This window comes from Panulirus ornatus, chromosome 37, assembly GCF_036320965.1.
Source record: "Panulirus ornatus isolate Po-2019 chromosome 37, ASM3632096v1, whole genome shotgun sequence".
Taxonomy (NCBI): domain Eukaryota; kingdom Metazoa; phylum Arthropoda; class Malacostraca; order Decapoda; family Palinuridae; genus Panulirus; species Panulirus ornatus.
This window is the reverse complement of record NC_092260.1, coordinates 2,811,266-2,825,585: the sequence shown is the minus strand read 5'-3', so window position 1 is coordinate 2,825,585 and position 14,320 is coordinate 2,811,266. Positions and strand designations below refer to the sequence as shown.

General features: G+C 40.3%; 1 protein-coding gene and 1 pseudogene across 1 annotated transcript in view; both read left to right on the top strand.

Annotated features, from left to right (window-relative positions):
- Gpo1 (glycerophosphate oxidase 1) overlaps window positions 1-14,320 on the top strand; it is a 169,642-nt gene that overhangs the window by 50,965 nt on the left and 104,357 nt on the right. Inside the window, exon 5 of the mRNA XM_071683695.1 lies at window positions 11,947-12,142. Within this exon, the coding sequence (XP_071539796.1) occupies window positions 11,947-12,142 (196 nt within the window). The remainder of the gene's footprint in view (window positions 1-11,946; window positions 12,143-14,320) is intronic.
- Window positions 862-3,261, top strand: LOC139760457 (2-hydroxyacyl-CoA lyase 1 pseudogene; annotated as a pseudogene).

The window sequence follows — 14,320 nt, the reverse complement described above, 5'->3', positions numbered from 1 at the left end:
AAAATAAATAAAATAAAATGAATAATGTATATGTATATATATTGGATAGATCACAATTGAGCACATGATCAAGTATATTCCTATGAGTCCATGAGGAAATGAAACATGATAATTTCATAAGCGCCCTTTCATATAATAATCACATCATCAGGGGAGATACAAGAAAGAAATATAATTGGCAGTTGACATATAGTGAAGAGACATAGCTGGGATACCATTTGGTAAAGAGGTGACTACCCAAATGGAGGTCTGGCTCTTTCCAGTTTGGCATCAAGCAAATCATAAACTTTTTATGTGGGCAGGAAGAGGAACTGTTTACAAATTTTATCAACAATAAAGATATCCAATTTGTATAGACCTTCACTAAATTAATGTTACAAGATGGGGAACTGTTTACAAATTTTATCAACAATAAAGCTATCCAATTTGTATAGACTTTCACTAATATTAATGTTACAGATGTTTGTGTCTTTTATGATAGAAGATTTAGTGATATTTCTCATGGTACTGAAGTTTAGAGTCAATAACAGATGGCATTACTCGAGTCAATACAATGATCATAATTTTTAACATGATATGTTTTATGTTGGGGAGACTGGTAAGGATCTTTCTGTTAGACTTTAGCAACATGAATATAGTACAGGAACAAGACAAGAATCAGATGCCTTGTTTAATCATGTTAGAAATTATGATCATTGTACTGACTGGAGTAATGCCATCTCAGTTACTCTAACTCCAGTACCACGAGAAATATCATTGAATCTTCTGTTATTAGATACACAAAGAATTGTAACATTAATATTAGTGAAGGTCTATACTAATTGGATAGTTTTATCATCGATAGAATTTGTAAATTTGCATCTTGTTCGATAACAGAAGTCATTTATTGCTTTGTCTCAACCATATATTAGTGTTTGAGGAACTAGTTTAAACATAACCTGAATTAAATGTTCACCGCTGCTTGTAGACCTAGTACCTTCTACAGGGTACTGTGTACAACTGTGTGTCCAGTATTTGGTCGTGGGGCCTCTCATGATAAGGTGACATCCAAGACAAGAGGAACTCTGACGACTCAACTGGCAACCAATAGAAAAGAATCAGAACAAAAAAGTAGGATGTCTGGGGAAGAAACTGATGGTGCTCATGTTCTAGTGGATGCTCTTGTTCAGCAAGGTGTTAGATATATGTTTGGAATAGTGGGAATTCCTGTTGTCGAAATAGCAGTGGCACCTCAGCAAGCAGGTATTAAGTACATTGGGATGCATAATGAACAAGCTGCATGCTATGCTGCCCAAGCTATAGGTTACTTGACGGCAATGCCTGGGGTGTGTTTGGTTGTGTCAGGTCCAGGACTTCTCCACACATAATTGGTGGTTTGGCAAATGCTCAGACAAACTGCTGGCCATTGTTGGTGATTGGTGGCTCCAGTGACCAAGAGCAAGAAGGCCTAGGGGCCTTTCAGGAGTGTCCACAGGTTGAGTCATGTCGCATCTATTGCAAATACTCAGCCCGACCTCCAAGAATTGATACTATACCATACCACGTGGCAAAAGCTATTAAGTGCACAATTTATGGACAACCCGGTGCTGCATACCTAGATTTACCTAGAAATCTCATAGCTGAGAGAGTAGATGAGTCACTGATTTTTCAGCATCCCAAGTGTCCCCCACCTCCAATATCTCTAGCATCACCAGACTCCGTCTTGGAGGCAGTTGCACTGCTTTGTGGTGCTCAACGTCCTCTGGTGGTGGTAGTAAAGGGTGCTGCCTATGCCCGTGCTGAAGAACAGATCCATTGTTTGTTAGAAAAGACTGGTATACCCTTCTTACCTACACCAATGGGCAAAGGAGTTTTACCCAATGACCACCCTTTGTGTGTGGCTCCTGCTCGCACCAAAGCATTGTTGGAGGCTGATGTGATTCTGCTTCTTGGAGCAAGATTGAATTGGATTCTTCATTTTGGTTGCCCTCCATGATATGCATTAGATGTAAAGTTTATACATGTGGATTTATGTTCTGAGGAGTTCCACAACAGTGTGAATGGAAGTGTTGTTTTGCTAGGTGACTTAAGGGCAGTTCGTAGCCAGCTCCAAGAAGCAGTACCAGGAACTCTTGTTGCCTCACACTCACCTTGGTGGTCTCAACTTCAAGAGAAAGTGCTGGACAACAAAAGCATTAGTACTAAAATGGCCCAGGATATTTCTGAACCTTTGAACTACTATGCAGTACTTCATCACCTGCACCAGCTGTTACCACATGATTGTATTATTGTCAGTGAAGGAGCCAATACCATGGACATTGGACGGACTATTTTGCTCAACAAATTTCCACGCCACAGACTAGATGCAGGTACTTTTGGTACAATGGGTGTTGGTCTTGGTTATGACATTGCAGCAGCCTTATGGGCACAAGACCATGCTCCAGTCAAGCGAATCATATGTGTTGAAGGAGATTCTGCTTTTGGTTTTAGTGGTATGGAAATTGAAACAACTTACCGCTACAAACTACCCATCATAGTCATCATTGTAAACAATAATGGCATCTACAGTGGTTTGGACAAGGAATTGTTCAATGAAATAAGAGATGGAATGGATGCTGCTATTGCAACTCCACCAACATCACTTCTGCCAACTGTACTCTATGAATGCATGGCTTCAATGTTCAGTGAAACTGGTTTCTTCTGTAAGTCTGTCCATGAACTGCAAGAGGCATTTAGTCAGGCTCTTGAAGAAGAAAACAAGCCTTCACTTATTAATGTGATGATCAACCCTGGAGCTCAACGCAAAGTTCAAGACTTTGACTGGCTGACACGCTCCAAACTTTAAGTCAGAAGAATATGATGCATTTGCATTTCAAAATATCAACAACATGTGAATGAACAATTGTTTTGTATTTTTCCTTGTGTTCACAAACAAGGATTGACTGAATCCTTATTGGTTTTATACATCACTTTTTGGCTTTTGTGGGAAGGCAGCAGATTTATTTTAACTAAATGTGATAACATTATATTGTAAAGTATTATTAGGGATTTATCCCTGGGGATAGGGGAGAAAGAATACTTCCCATGTATTCCTTGCATGTCGTAGAAGGTGACTAAAAGGGGAGGGAGCGGGTGGCTGGAAATCCTCCCCTCTCATTTTTTTAATTTTCCAAAAGAAGGAACAGAGAAGGGGGCCGGGTGAGGATATTCCCTTAAAGGTCCAGTCCTCTGTTCTTAACGCTACCTCGCTAACGCGGGAAATGGTGAATAGTTTGAAAGAAAGAAAGAAAAGAATTTGTAAACACTTCCCCTTCTTGTCCACATAATAACTTTATGATGTGCTTGATAGACTCAAACAAACCCTCCCTCCATTTGAGTAGTCACTTCTTTACTAAATGGCAACCTAGCTACATCTCTTCATTGTATATCAACTGACTGTTATATTTCTTTCTTGTATCTCCACTGATAATGTGATTATTACACAAAAGTGCACTTGGGAACTTACTATGTTTCATTTCTTTGTGGACTCATAGGAATGTATGCATATGTGTATATGTTGATTGTTTATTTTCTATTTTTATTATACTTGATCGTTGTGTCCTGCATCAGCGAGGTAGTGCCAGGAAGGAGACAAAGAATGGCCCATCCACTCCTATACATTTGTATATACATAATGACCATACATGCACATATACATACACATCAGTACACTTACATAGACATATACATATATACGCATTGATATATTCATACTTGCTTGCCTCCATCCATTCCTGGCACTACCCTGCCACACAGGAAACAGCTTTGCTACCACCTGCCTCAGTGAGGAGTGCTGGCAAAACAGACAAAAAAGACCACAGTCTGTAACTGTAATGTGTAATGCACCCTAACCACATCCAGGCCCCACAGACCTTTCCATGGTTTACCCCAGATGTTTCACATTCCTTAGTTCAGTCCATTGATAGGGCATCAACCCTGGTATACCACATTCCAGTTCACTCTATTCCTTGCATGCCTCTCACCCTCCTGTATGTTAAGGCCCCAATTGCTCAAATTCTATTTCACTCCATCCTTCCTCCTCCAGTTTGGTCTCCAGCTTCTTGTTCCCTCCACCTCTGACACATATATCCTCTTTGTCAATCTTTCCACACTCATTCTCTCCATGTGTCCAAACCATTTCAACACACCTTCTGCTCTCTCAAGCCCATTCTTTTTATTTCCACACATCTCTCTTGCCCATTCATTACTTACTCGATCAAACCACCCCACACCACATATTGTCCTCAAACATTTCATTTCTAACATCCACCATCCTCTGTACAACCCTATCTATAGCCCATGCCTCACAACCATATGATATTGTTAGAACTACTATTCCTTCAAACATTCCCATTTTTTCTCTCCGAGATAACGTTCTTTCCTTCCACTCATTCTTAATCACTCTCAAAACTTTTCCCTACTCCCCTTTGACTCACTTCCACTTCCATGGTTCCATTTGCTACGAAGTCCACTCCCAGATATTTAAAACACTTCAATTCCTCCGATTTTTCTCCCTTCAAACTCACATCCTAATTTAGTTGTCCCTCAACCCTACTGAACCTAATAACTTTGCTCTTGTTCACATTTACTCTCAACTTTCTCCTTTCAAACACTTTTCTAAACTCAGTCACCAACTTCTGTAGTTTTTCACTCAAATCAGCCACCAGAGCTGTATCATCAGCGGACAACAATTGGCTCACTTCCCAGGCCCTCTCATTCCCAACAGACTGCATACTGGCCCCTCTCCAAAACTCTTGCATTCACCTCCCTAACCACCCCATCCATAAACAAATTAAACAACCATTGGGACATCACACATCCCTGCCGCAGACCGACCTTCACTTAGAACCAGTCACTCTCCTCTCTTCCTACTTGTACACATGCCTTACATCCTTGGTAAAAAAAAATTCTATTGCTTTCAGCAGCTCACTTCCTTCACTATATACTCTTAAGACCTTCCACAAAGCTTCTCTATCATCCGTATCATATGCCTTCTCCAGATCCATAAATGCTACATACAAATCCATCTGTTTTTCTAAGTATTTCTCACACACATTCTTTAAAGCTAACACCTGATCCATACATCCTCTACCACTCAACAAATTTATGCCTCTGTAATTTGAACACTCACCTTTATCCCCTTTGCCTTGGTACAGTGGCACTATGCATGCATTCCACCAATCCTCAGGCACTTCACTATGATCCATGCATGCACTGAATATCCTTACCAACCAGTCAACAACAGTCACCCCCTTTCTTACTAAATTCTACTGCAATACCATCTAAACCAGCTGCCTTGCCAGATTTAATCTCCTGCAAAGCTTTCACTATCTCTTCTCACTATCTCTTCTCTCTTAACCAAGCCATTCTACTTGATCCTCTCACTTCGCACACCTCCCTGATCAAAACGCCTTACGTCTGCCACTCTATCATCAAACACTGTCTACCCAGCCTTCCCTTTTGTCCAGACTGAGTTCACTCTCTCATATGACCTCCTTTCCCAAAAATTGTTTTATCTCTCACTAGGGAAAAAACTCCTCTGCAGAAAGTCATCCACATGCTTTCTAATAATCTTTTCCATAACTTTACACATTTCACTTATTAGTGAGACTGGTCTGTAGGTCAGAGCCTGTTCCCAGTCTCCTTATTTGTAGGTTTTGTATTTGCTCTTTTCCATTCCCTTGGCACTATACATCTCTCCAGTAACATTTTGAGCAATAATTCAAGTGTTCTATCAAGTGTATTTGCACACCTCTTTAGCACATATGATAAAGTTTCATAAGGACCATATAAGGACCATGAGCTTTGTATAATTCAAGTACTTTTATAATTTTTTTCAATATCTTTTTTAGATATCTCAGTGATTTCCAAAACCTCCAAAACCTCCTCCTCATTTTATCACACTGGTGTTGGAGCTACAGTGTCTTCCACTGTGAAAACACTTCTAAACCTTCTATTCAGTTCCTCACATATTCTTACACTGTCCTCTAAAATATTTTCCTTGGAATCCCATATCATGTTTATCTGCTGCTGAACTGACAACTGGCTCCTGATAAGTTTATTGTTTAGTTTTGGATATTAAGCTGCCTTGTCCAGAGTATTGTTTGCAAAGTTTCTGTAATCCTCTTTTCTTATCCTGCCATACTCATTCCATGCTCTCTTATACTTTTCCAATACCATCTGGTTAGAGTGCCATCTGTATCTTTGCCACTTCACATCTCAAAGCTCTCTTGCTTTATGACATCTTTTTTAAACCATTCCTTCCCCTTTCTTAACATTCCCTCTCCACTTAAGGTACCCATGCCTCAACCCTCATATTGTGGATATCACAGATCCTTTCAACACATCACCCTGGTTCATGGATAGTTAATTCCATTTCCCATTCTCTGTTACCATACGATATTAAAGTTTGAGTAGTTTCCATATCTGTGTCTCCTCTTTATTTTCTATGTCACCTCTGCTCTTTTAATGTCCTCTTTTACCACATATTCAAACTTTAGTATTACTTGATCACCTCTTCCAACTGGTATATAATATGCAATATTCTCAATACCTATGCTAGTATGTGTGCAGATAAGGTCTAGTAGTGATGATGTATCAGTCCCTCTAATCTTGATATGCTTCAGGGCATGTTGGTGCCTGAAATTTTCCAGTATGCATGCTAAATTCTTGTGTCCATGGCCTCCTATTGTCATGAGAATCCAAAGTCCCCAGCTTTTTTTTTTATTACAGAAATCCGCCACTATTGGTAGTTTAACATCTGTAAGAAGTGAGAGTTTCACTGCTTTGTGTACCAACCTCATTATTCCTTCATTATTATCATTGTGTATTTCTTCTGGTACACTGCAATTCTTTGTAGGATTATATACTAATAACATCACAATGTTCCCCTTCCAAACAGCAATTATTCCCATTATGTATTGTCTGAATGGACCATCCTTTACTGTTCCTTGAAACATCAGGCTCTCTTATTAAGAGGGCTAATTCTTCCCCTCCTTTACCTTCCCTTTACTTTTGTTGCTATCATGTACCTCTCTGAGCAGAACAGGTGAGAGCCTTTACCCCTTTTGTAAGCTTAGTTTCTCTGACTCCAGTAACATTAGGTGCACTTTCCCTCATACAGTCCTTGAATTCTAGTTCTTTCCCATTAACTATTAACTCATCCACATTTGAATACATCACTTTCAGTCTGACATTACCATTTCCTAACACTCATGCCGTATCTGCAGTTCTAGCAGTGCAGTTTCATTCTCTTGCCAGGGTTTTTTCTGATTGCACTCTTTTCTTCTCCTTAGATCTGTCATAATTGATGAATATCCCTCTGCAAGGGAAGGAGTAGCAGGATGTAAGAAAGTAAATTCTCGATTAATATGGGTAAAACTGAAAGTTGATGGAGAGAGATGGGTGATTATTGGTGCATATGCACCTGGGCATGAGAAGAAAGATCATGAGAGGCAAGTGTTTTGGGAGCAGCTGAATGAGTGTGTTAGTGGTTTTGATGCACGAGACCGGGTTATAGTGATGGGTGATTTGAATGCAAAGGTGAGTAATGTGGCAGTTGAGGGAATAATTGGTATACATGGGGTGTTCAGTGTTGTAAATGGAAATGGTGAAGAGCTTGTAGATTTATGTGCTGAAAAAGGCTGGTGATTGGGAATATACATGAGTATACGTATGTAAGTAGGAGAGATGGCCAGAGAGCGTTATTGGATTACGTGTTAATTGACAGGCTCGCGAAAGAGAGACTTTTGGATGTTAATGTGCTGAGAGGTGCAACTGGAGGGATGTCTGATCATTATCTTGTGGAGGCTAAGGTGAAGATTTGTATGGGTTTTCAGAAAAGAAGAGTGAATGTTGGGGTGAAGAGGGTGGTGAGAGTAAGTGAGTTTGGGAAGGAGAGACTGAGTACAGAATGGAAAAGGGTGAGAACAATGGAAGTAAGGGGAGTGGGGAGGAATGGGATGTATTTAGGGAACCAGTGATGGATTGCGCAAAAGATGCTTGTGGCATGAGAAGAGTGGGAGGTGGGTTGATTAGAAAGAGTAGTGAGTGGTGGGATGAAGAAGTAAGATTATTAGTGAAAGAGAAGAGAGAGGCATTTGGACAATTTTTGCCGGGAAAAAATGCAATTGAGTGGGAGATGTATAAAAGAAAGAGACAGGAGGTCAAGAGAAAGGTGCAAGAGGTGAAAAAGAGGGCAAATGAGAGTTGGGGTGAGAGAGTATCATTAAATTTTAGGGAGAATAAAAAGATGTTCTGGAAGGAGGTAAATAAAGTGCGTAAGACAAGGGAGCAAATGGGAACTTCAGTGAAGGGCGCAAATGGGGAGGTGATAACAAGTAGTGGTGATGTGAGAAGGAGATGGAGTGAGTATTTTGAAGGTTTGCTGAATGTGTTTGATGATAGAGTGGCAGATATAGGGTGTTTTGGTCGAGGTGGTGTGCAAAGTGAGAGGGTTAGGGAAAATGATTTGGTAAACAGAGAAGAGGTAGTAAAAGCTTTGCGGAAGATGAAAGCCTGCAAGGCAGCAGGTTTGGATGGTATTGCAGTGGAATTTATTAAAAAAAGGGGGTGACTGTATTATTGACTGTTTGGTAAGGTTATTTAATGTATGTATGACTCATGGTGAGGTGCCTGAGGATTGGTGGAATGCGTGCATAGTGCCATTGTACAAAGGCAAAGGGGATAAGAGTGAGTGCTCAAATTACAGAGGTATAAGTTTGTTGAGTATTCCTGGTAAATTATATGGGAGGGTATTGATTGAGAGGGTGAAGGCATGTACAGAGCATCAGATTGGGGAAGAGTAGTGTGGTTTCAGAAGTGGTAGAGGATGTGTGGATCAGGTGTTTGCTTTGAAGAATGTATGTGAGAAATACTTAGAAAAGCAAATGGATTTGTATGTAGCATTTATGGATCTGGAGAAGGCATATTATAAAGTTGATAGAGATGCTCTGTGGAAGATATTAAGAATATATGGTGTGGGAGGCAAGTTGTTAGAAGCAGTGAAAAGTTTTTATCGAGGATGTAAGGCATGTGTATGTGTAGGAAGAGAGGAAAGTGATTGGTTCTCAGTGAATGTAGGTTTGCGGCAGGGGTGTGTGATGTCTCCATGGTTGTTTAGTTTGTTTATGGATGGGGTTGTTAGGGAGGTGAATGCAAGAGTTTTGGAAAGAGGGGCAAGTATGAAGTCTGTTGGGATGAGAGAGCTTGGGAAGTGAGTCAGTTTTTGTTCGCTGATGTTACAGCGCTGGTGGCTGATTCATGTGAGAAACTGCAGAAGCTGGTGACTGAGTTTGGTAAAGTGTGTGAAAGAAGAAAGTTAAGAGTAAATGTGAATAAGAGCAAGGTTATTAGGTACAGTAGGGTTGAGGGTCAAGTCAATTGGGAGGTAAGTTTGAATAGAGAAAAACTGGAGGAAGTAAAGTGTTTTAGATATCTGGGAATGGATCTGGCAGCAGATGGAACCATGGAAGCGGAAGTGGATCATAGGGTGGGGGAGGGGGTGAAAATTCTGGGAGCCTTGAAGAATGTGTGGAAGTCGAGAACATTATCTCGGAAAGCAAAAATGGGTATGTTTGAAGGAATAGTGGTTCCAGCAATGTTGTATGGTTGCGAGGCGTGGGCTATGGATAGAGTTGTGCGCAGGAGGATGGATGTGCTGGAAATGAGATGTTTGAGGACAATGTGTGGTGTGAGGTGGTTTGATCGAGTAAGTAACGTAAGGGTAAGAGAGATGTGTGGAAATAAAATGAGCGTGATTGAGAGAGCAGAAGAGGGTGTTTTGAAATGGTTTGGGCACGTGGAGAGAATGAGTGAGGAAAGATTGACCTAGAGGATATATGTGTCGGAGGTGGAGGGAACGAGGAGAAGTGGGAGACCAAATTGGAGGTGGAAAGATGGAGTGAAAAAGATTTTGTGTGATCGGGGCCTGAACATGCAGGAGGGTGAAAGGAGGGCAAGGAATAGAGTGAATTGGATCAATGTGGTATACCAGGGTTGACGTGCTGTCAGTGGGTTGAATCAGGGCATGTGAAGCGTCTGGGGTAAACCATGGAAAGCTGTGTAGGTATGTATATTTGCGTGTGTGGACGTATGTATATACATGTGTATGGGGGTGGGTTGGGCCATTTCTTTCGTCTGTTTCCTTGCGCTACCTCGCAAACGCGGGAGACAGTGACAAAGCGAAAAAAAAAAAAATTCTTCCGTGCCTTTAAGATTCTCAGCTTTTCGAAGTACTTCTTGGCTAGATGGCTCCAAGTCAAACATAACCATATCCTTTATCTCATAACCTCCAGCATTTAAGGTATATTGGCTAGTGACAAACCTGTTTGTGGATGATACTGTTATGTGTGGAGAGTGAAGAGGAGTTGCAGAAAGTTGTGAATGTGTTGAATTATGTGTGTGTTATGGATAGGGGGAGAAAGAGTGGAAGAGGTGACAGAATTTCAGGATTTGGGAGCTATCTTGGGTAAGTTTGGCAATATGGAAGGAGAGAAGGAGAGAGCAGTTCAGGACAGAAGAGTCATTGGGTCCCTTGATAGAATGATGAAGGGTAGAGGTGTAAGTATGAAAGTAAAGAAAGGATTAAGGGACAGCTTAGTCCTCCTTATCCTGACCTATACAGCCAAAACATGGACTTGGAATGAGTCACACTGGTCATGAATCCAGGTTGTGGAAATGAGTTATTTGAGAGAATCACATGGTATATGACTAGATGAAATGAAGATAGAAATGATTGGGTGTAAGAGAGATTTGGTATGACAGGGAATGAGTAGACAGAATGCAAAACAGAGTTTACAAGAAGAATGGTATGATAGTATGATTAAAGGGGTTGTTATGAGAGAAAGACGACCTGTGACATAGAGCAATTGAGTAGAAGAGCATTGAATGGAGCGAAATGATGGAAGAATACATGGAATGGTATATGCAAGGGAGGCATGTAAGGACACAGATGGAAAAGTGGAGACTCTTTTGCCATAACCATCCCTTTTGTGGGAGTTTTAATAGGGAATAGACATCAGAGATATAGAAAGATGTGCAAAAAAAGAAAAATTCACAGCAATCTTTTTCCCTTTTATGAAATGATAGATTAGCATTCAATAGTAACAGAAAATATAGAATGTTACGACATTCCTTTCTCATCTTTGCTCTGGATATTACCCATCTCTACAATACTACAAACACCATCTCATCAATATCTCAAGACCCTTAATGCACATTGGTGCAAAGGGTAAAACACCATCATGATATTGAACACAGACCACTGTTACAGGTTAATAGAATATTCCATTGAAAACCAGTGTAGTGAGGTGATGAGGTGATGGAACCTTGGAGGTGGGTGTACTATGTAGGTGGTCCGTTTATACCGTTGATGACACTTGAAGCTCCTAGTCGAAGGGGCCCTAAGGGACATGCCTATATCTCTCTATCTATCTATCTATATCTCTGATGCCTGTTCCCTGTGGGAACTCCCTAAAGGGGATGGCCATGGCAAAAGAGTCTCCATAGTTGGTGAACTTCCATGTCGCTACTTGGCCTCTAGTGCCTCACCCTCAACAGGCCACTGGCAGAGAGCAACTCTAACACAGTGTTTCCAGAGGCTCCTACCAATTGCTTCTTAATGCTCCGTCCTACCACTTATTTTTGATGCTCCAGCTTAATAGTGCCTGACCACTACTTATACCTAATGTTCTTGTAGTTGGTTTTTATTAAATCAGAATTGATGTATCATTATATTTTGATTTAGTTTTAGGAATTCTTTGGTAAATGATTTGAATATGGAATTTGGATTCCCAAGATTTGTTTCAAGATTCTTAGCATACAGTGTTGCTTTGAATGTAGAAAGTATAATGTTAGATATGTGAGATTTGTTGTAGACAAATTTTCCTTATTGTAGCAAAACTCTTTGTCGTTTCTACATGCACCTAGGTTCGACGAGGGGATGTTCTGTCAGCATGGGCTGGCATCCGACCTCTAGTTCAAGACCCAAACAAGACTGACACTCAAAGTATTGCTCGGAATCATATTGTTCATGTTAGTGAACATGGATTGGTAACCATTGCAGGAGGGAAGTGGACAACATATCGTTCAATGGCATTAGAAACAATGGATGCAGCCATTAAAGGTTAGTCACCCTGCAAGTACCAAAGAGAACTTTAAATTTGATTATTAGTATATCTTAATGTGAAAATATGTATGTGTATGTGATGTCTTAGAGGTAGCCAAACTTTGACCAATCCAAGACAGAAGAGTAGTTTAAAGATAGGACTTATACTGTACTAAATATTGTATGATCAGGTTTCAGCCAGTTTCACTCATTTATAAACAAAAGGCTAGTCAGTGTGTGATAATGGTATGAGTAGTAATGCTTACTGTATAGAGAGTGGAACTTTATAAATGTTAAGTGCAAATTTATTCACACATCTTTACAAGTGTGGAACAGTAGATGAATGATGTCATAGTAGGTTAAGAATGTAGTTGTAGAACTTCCAGTTGGATTATTGTTTTTGTAGCCCCAGCTTTGTATGTTTACAATGGTAAGGTCGATTAATGTGCCCCACAGCATCTGTAGGTGTCCATCATATACAGTAAGGGCTGTGTTCCTAGAAAATGCAAGTACAGTGGAATTCAGTTTAAACTGAGATAGGTATCCCCAGTAAAAGTGATGCACTGTTCGTAGCTAAAGCTGTAGTTCCCCCTTTTCATGAAGATTGTGTACTGTACTGCAAATATTATCAAATGATCATCATACATGATGATGCTGTATTAGATAATGCACTGTGTTGTTTCATGCATGATAAAAGCCTAATGTCAGATGAGAATATTGCTGTCAGTGTCATGTTTGATCCATGTACTTAAGTTTTTTTTTCTTTAGAATTGTGCTGAATTTCTCACTCGTGTCATTATCGTTGTTGAAAGTGGGGTAGTCTGTGACAGTGCTTCTAATTCTGTTTGGTTATTTTGTTGACAGCACATGTTCTTTATTCTTTAGCAGTACATGACTTCTAAGGCACTGGGGTTGTTTCACTTAATTTCAAGTCATCAAAGTATCTCCAATTTAGTTTCTAGTATTAACATTGCCATAGTCCTCTTCATAGGCGTTCATAACTCATAGAAGTTGAAGTCTGCAACCTCAAGTCTTTACATAACAAACTTCATGTGAAATTTATCTGCATTTTTACTTTAGCGATGTTCTGACAGCATACAAGGTGTTTTCCCATGATTCATTGCATGTGAAGATGATGAAATATGTAGCACATAACTGCTAACTTGTAAATTTTAACTGAGTACAAACGAAATTCAGGTGGTAAAAAGTAAGTTGCACACTTGCAAATGCAGTTCTCATGAATTTGGTAATAATGAAGCTTAAGTGCACTGGCCATTAAGTCCCAGAGAGCTGTTAACAGACATCTAAACCTAAACTCCAATTATGTGTGAGCAGCATGTGCATTCTTCTTGTGTCCTGACTGTGTACAAGATGTTTTCCCATATTGAATTATATATGGGGATGATGAAGTATACAGAACACAACTGCTTATTTGCAGACTCTATCTATTCATTTATTTATTATACTTTGTCGCTGTCTCCCGTGTTAGCGAGCTAGCGCAAGGAAACAGACGAAAGAATAGCCCAACCTACCCACATACACATGTATATACATACACATCCACACACGCACATATACATACCTATACATCTCAACGTATACATAAATATACACACACAGACATATACATATATACTTTTTTTTTTTTTATACTTTGTCGCTGTCTCCCGTGTTTGCGAGGTAGCGCAAGGAAACAGACGAAAGAAATGGCCCAACCCCCCCATACACATGTATATACATACGTCCACACACGCAAATATACATACCTACACAGCTTTCCATGGTTTACCCCAGACGCTTCACATGCCTTGATTCAATCCACTGACAGCACGTCAGCCCCGGTATACCACATCGCTCCATTTCACTCTATTCCTTGCCCTCCTTTCACCCTCCTGCATGTTCAGGCCCCGATCACACAAAATCTTTTTCACTCCATCTTTCCACCTCCAATTTGGTCTCCCTCTTCTCCTTGTTCCCTCCACCTCCGACACATATATCCTCTTGGTCAATCTTTCCTCACTCATCATCTCCATGTGCCCAAACCACTTCAAAACACCCTCTTCTGCTCTCTCAACCACGCTCTTTTTATTTCCACACATCTCTCTTACCCTTACGTTACTCACTCGATCAAACCACCTCACACCACACATTGTCCTCAAACATCTCATTTCCAGCACATCCATCCTCCTGCGCACA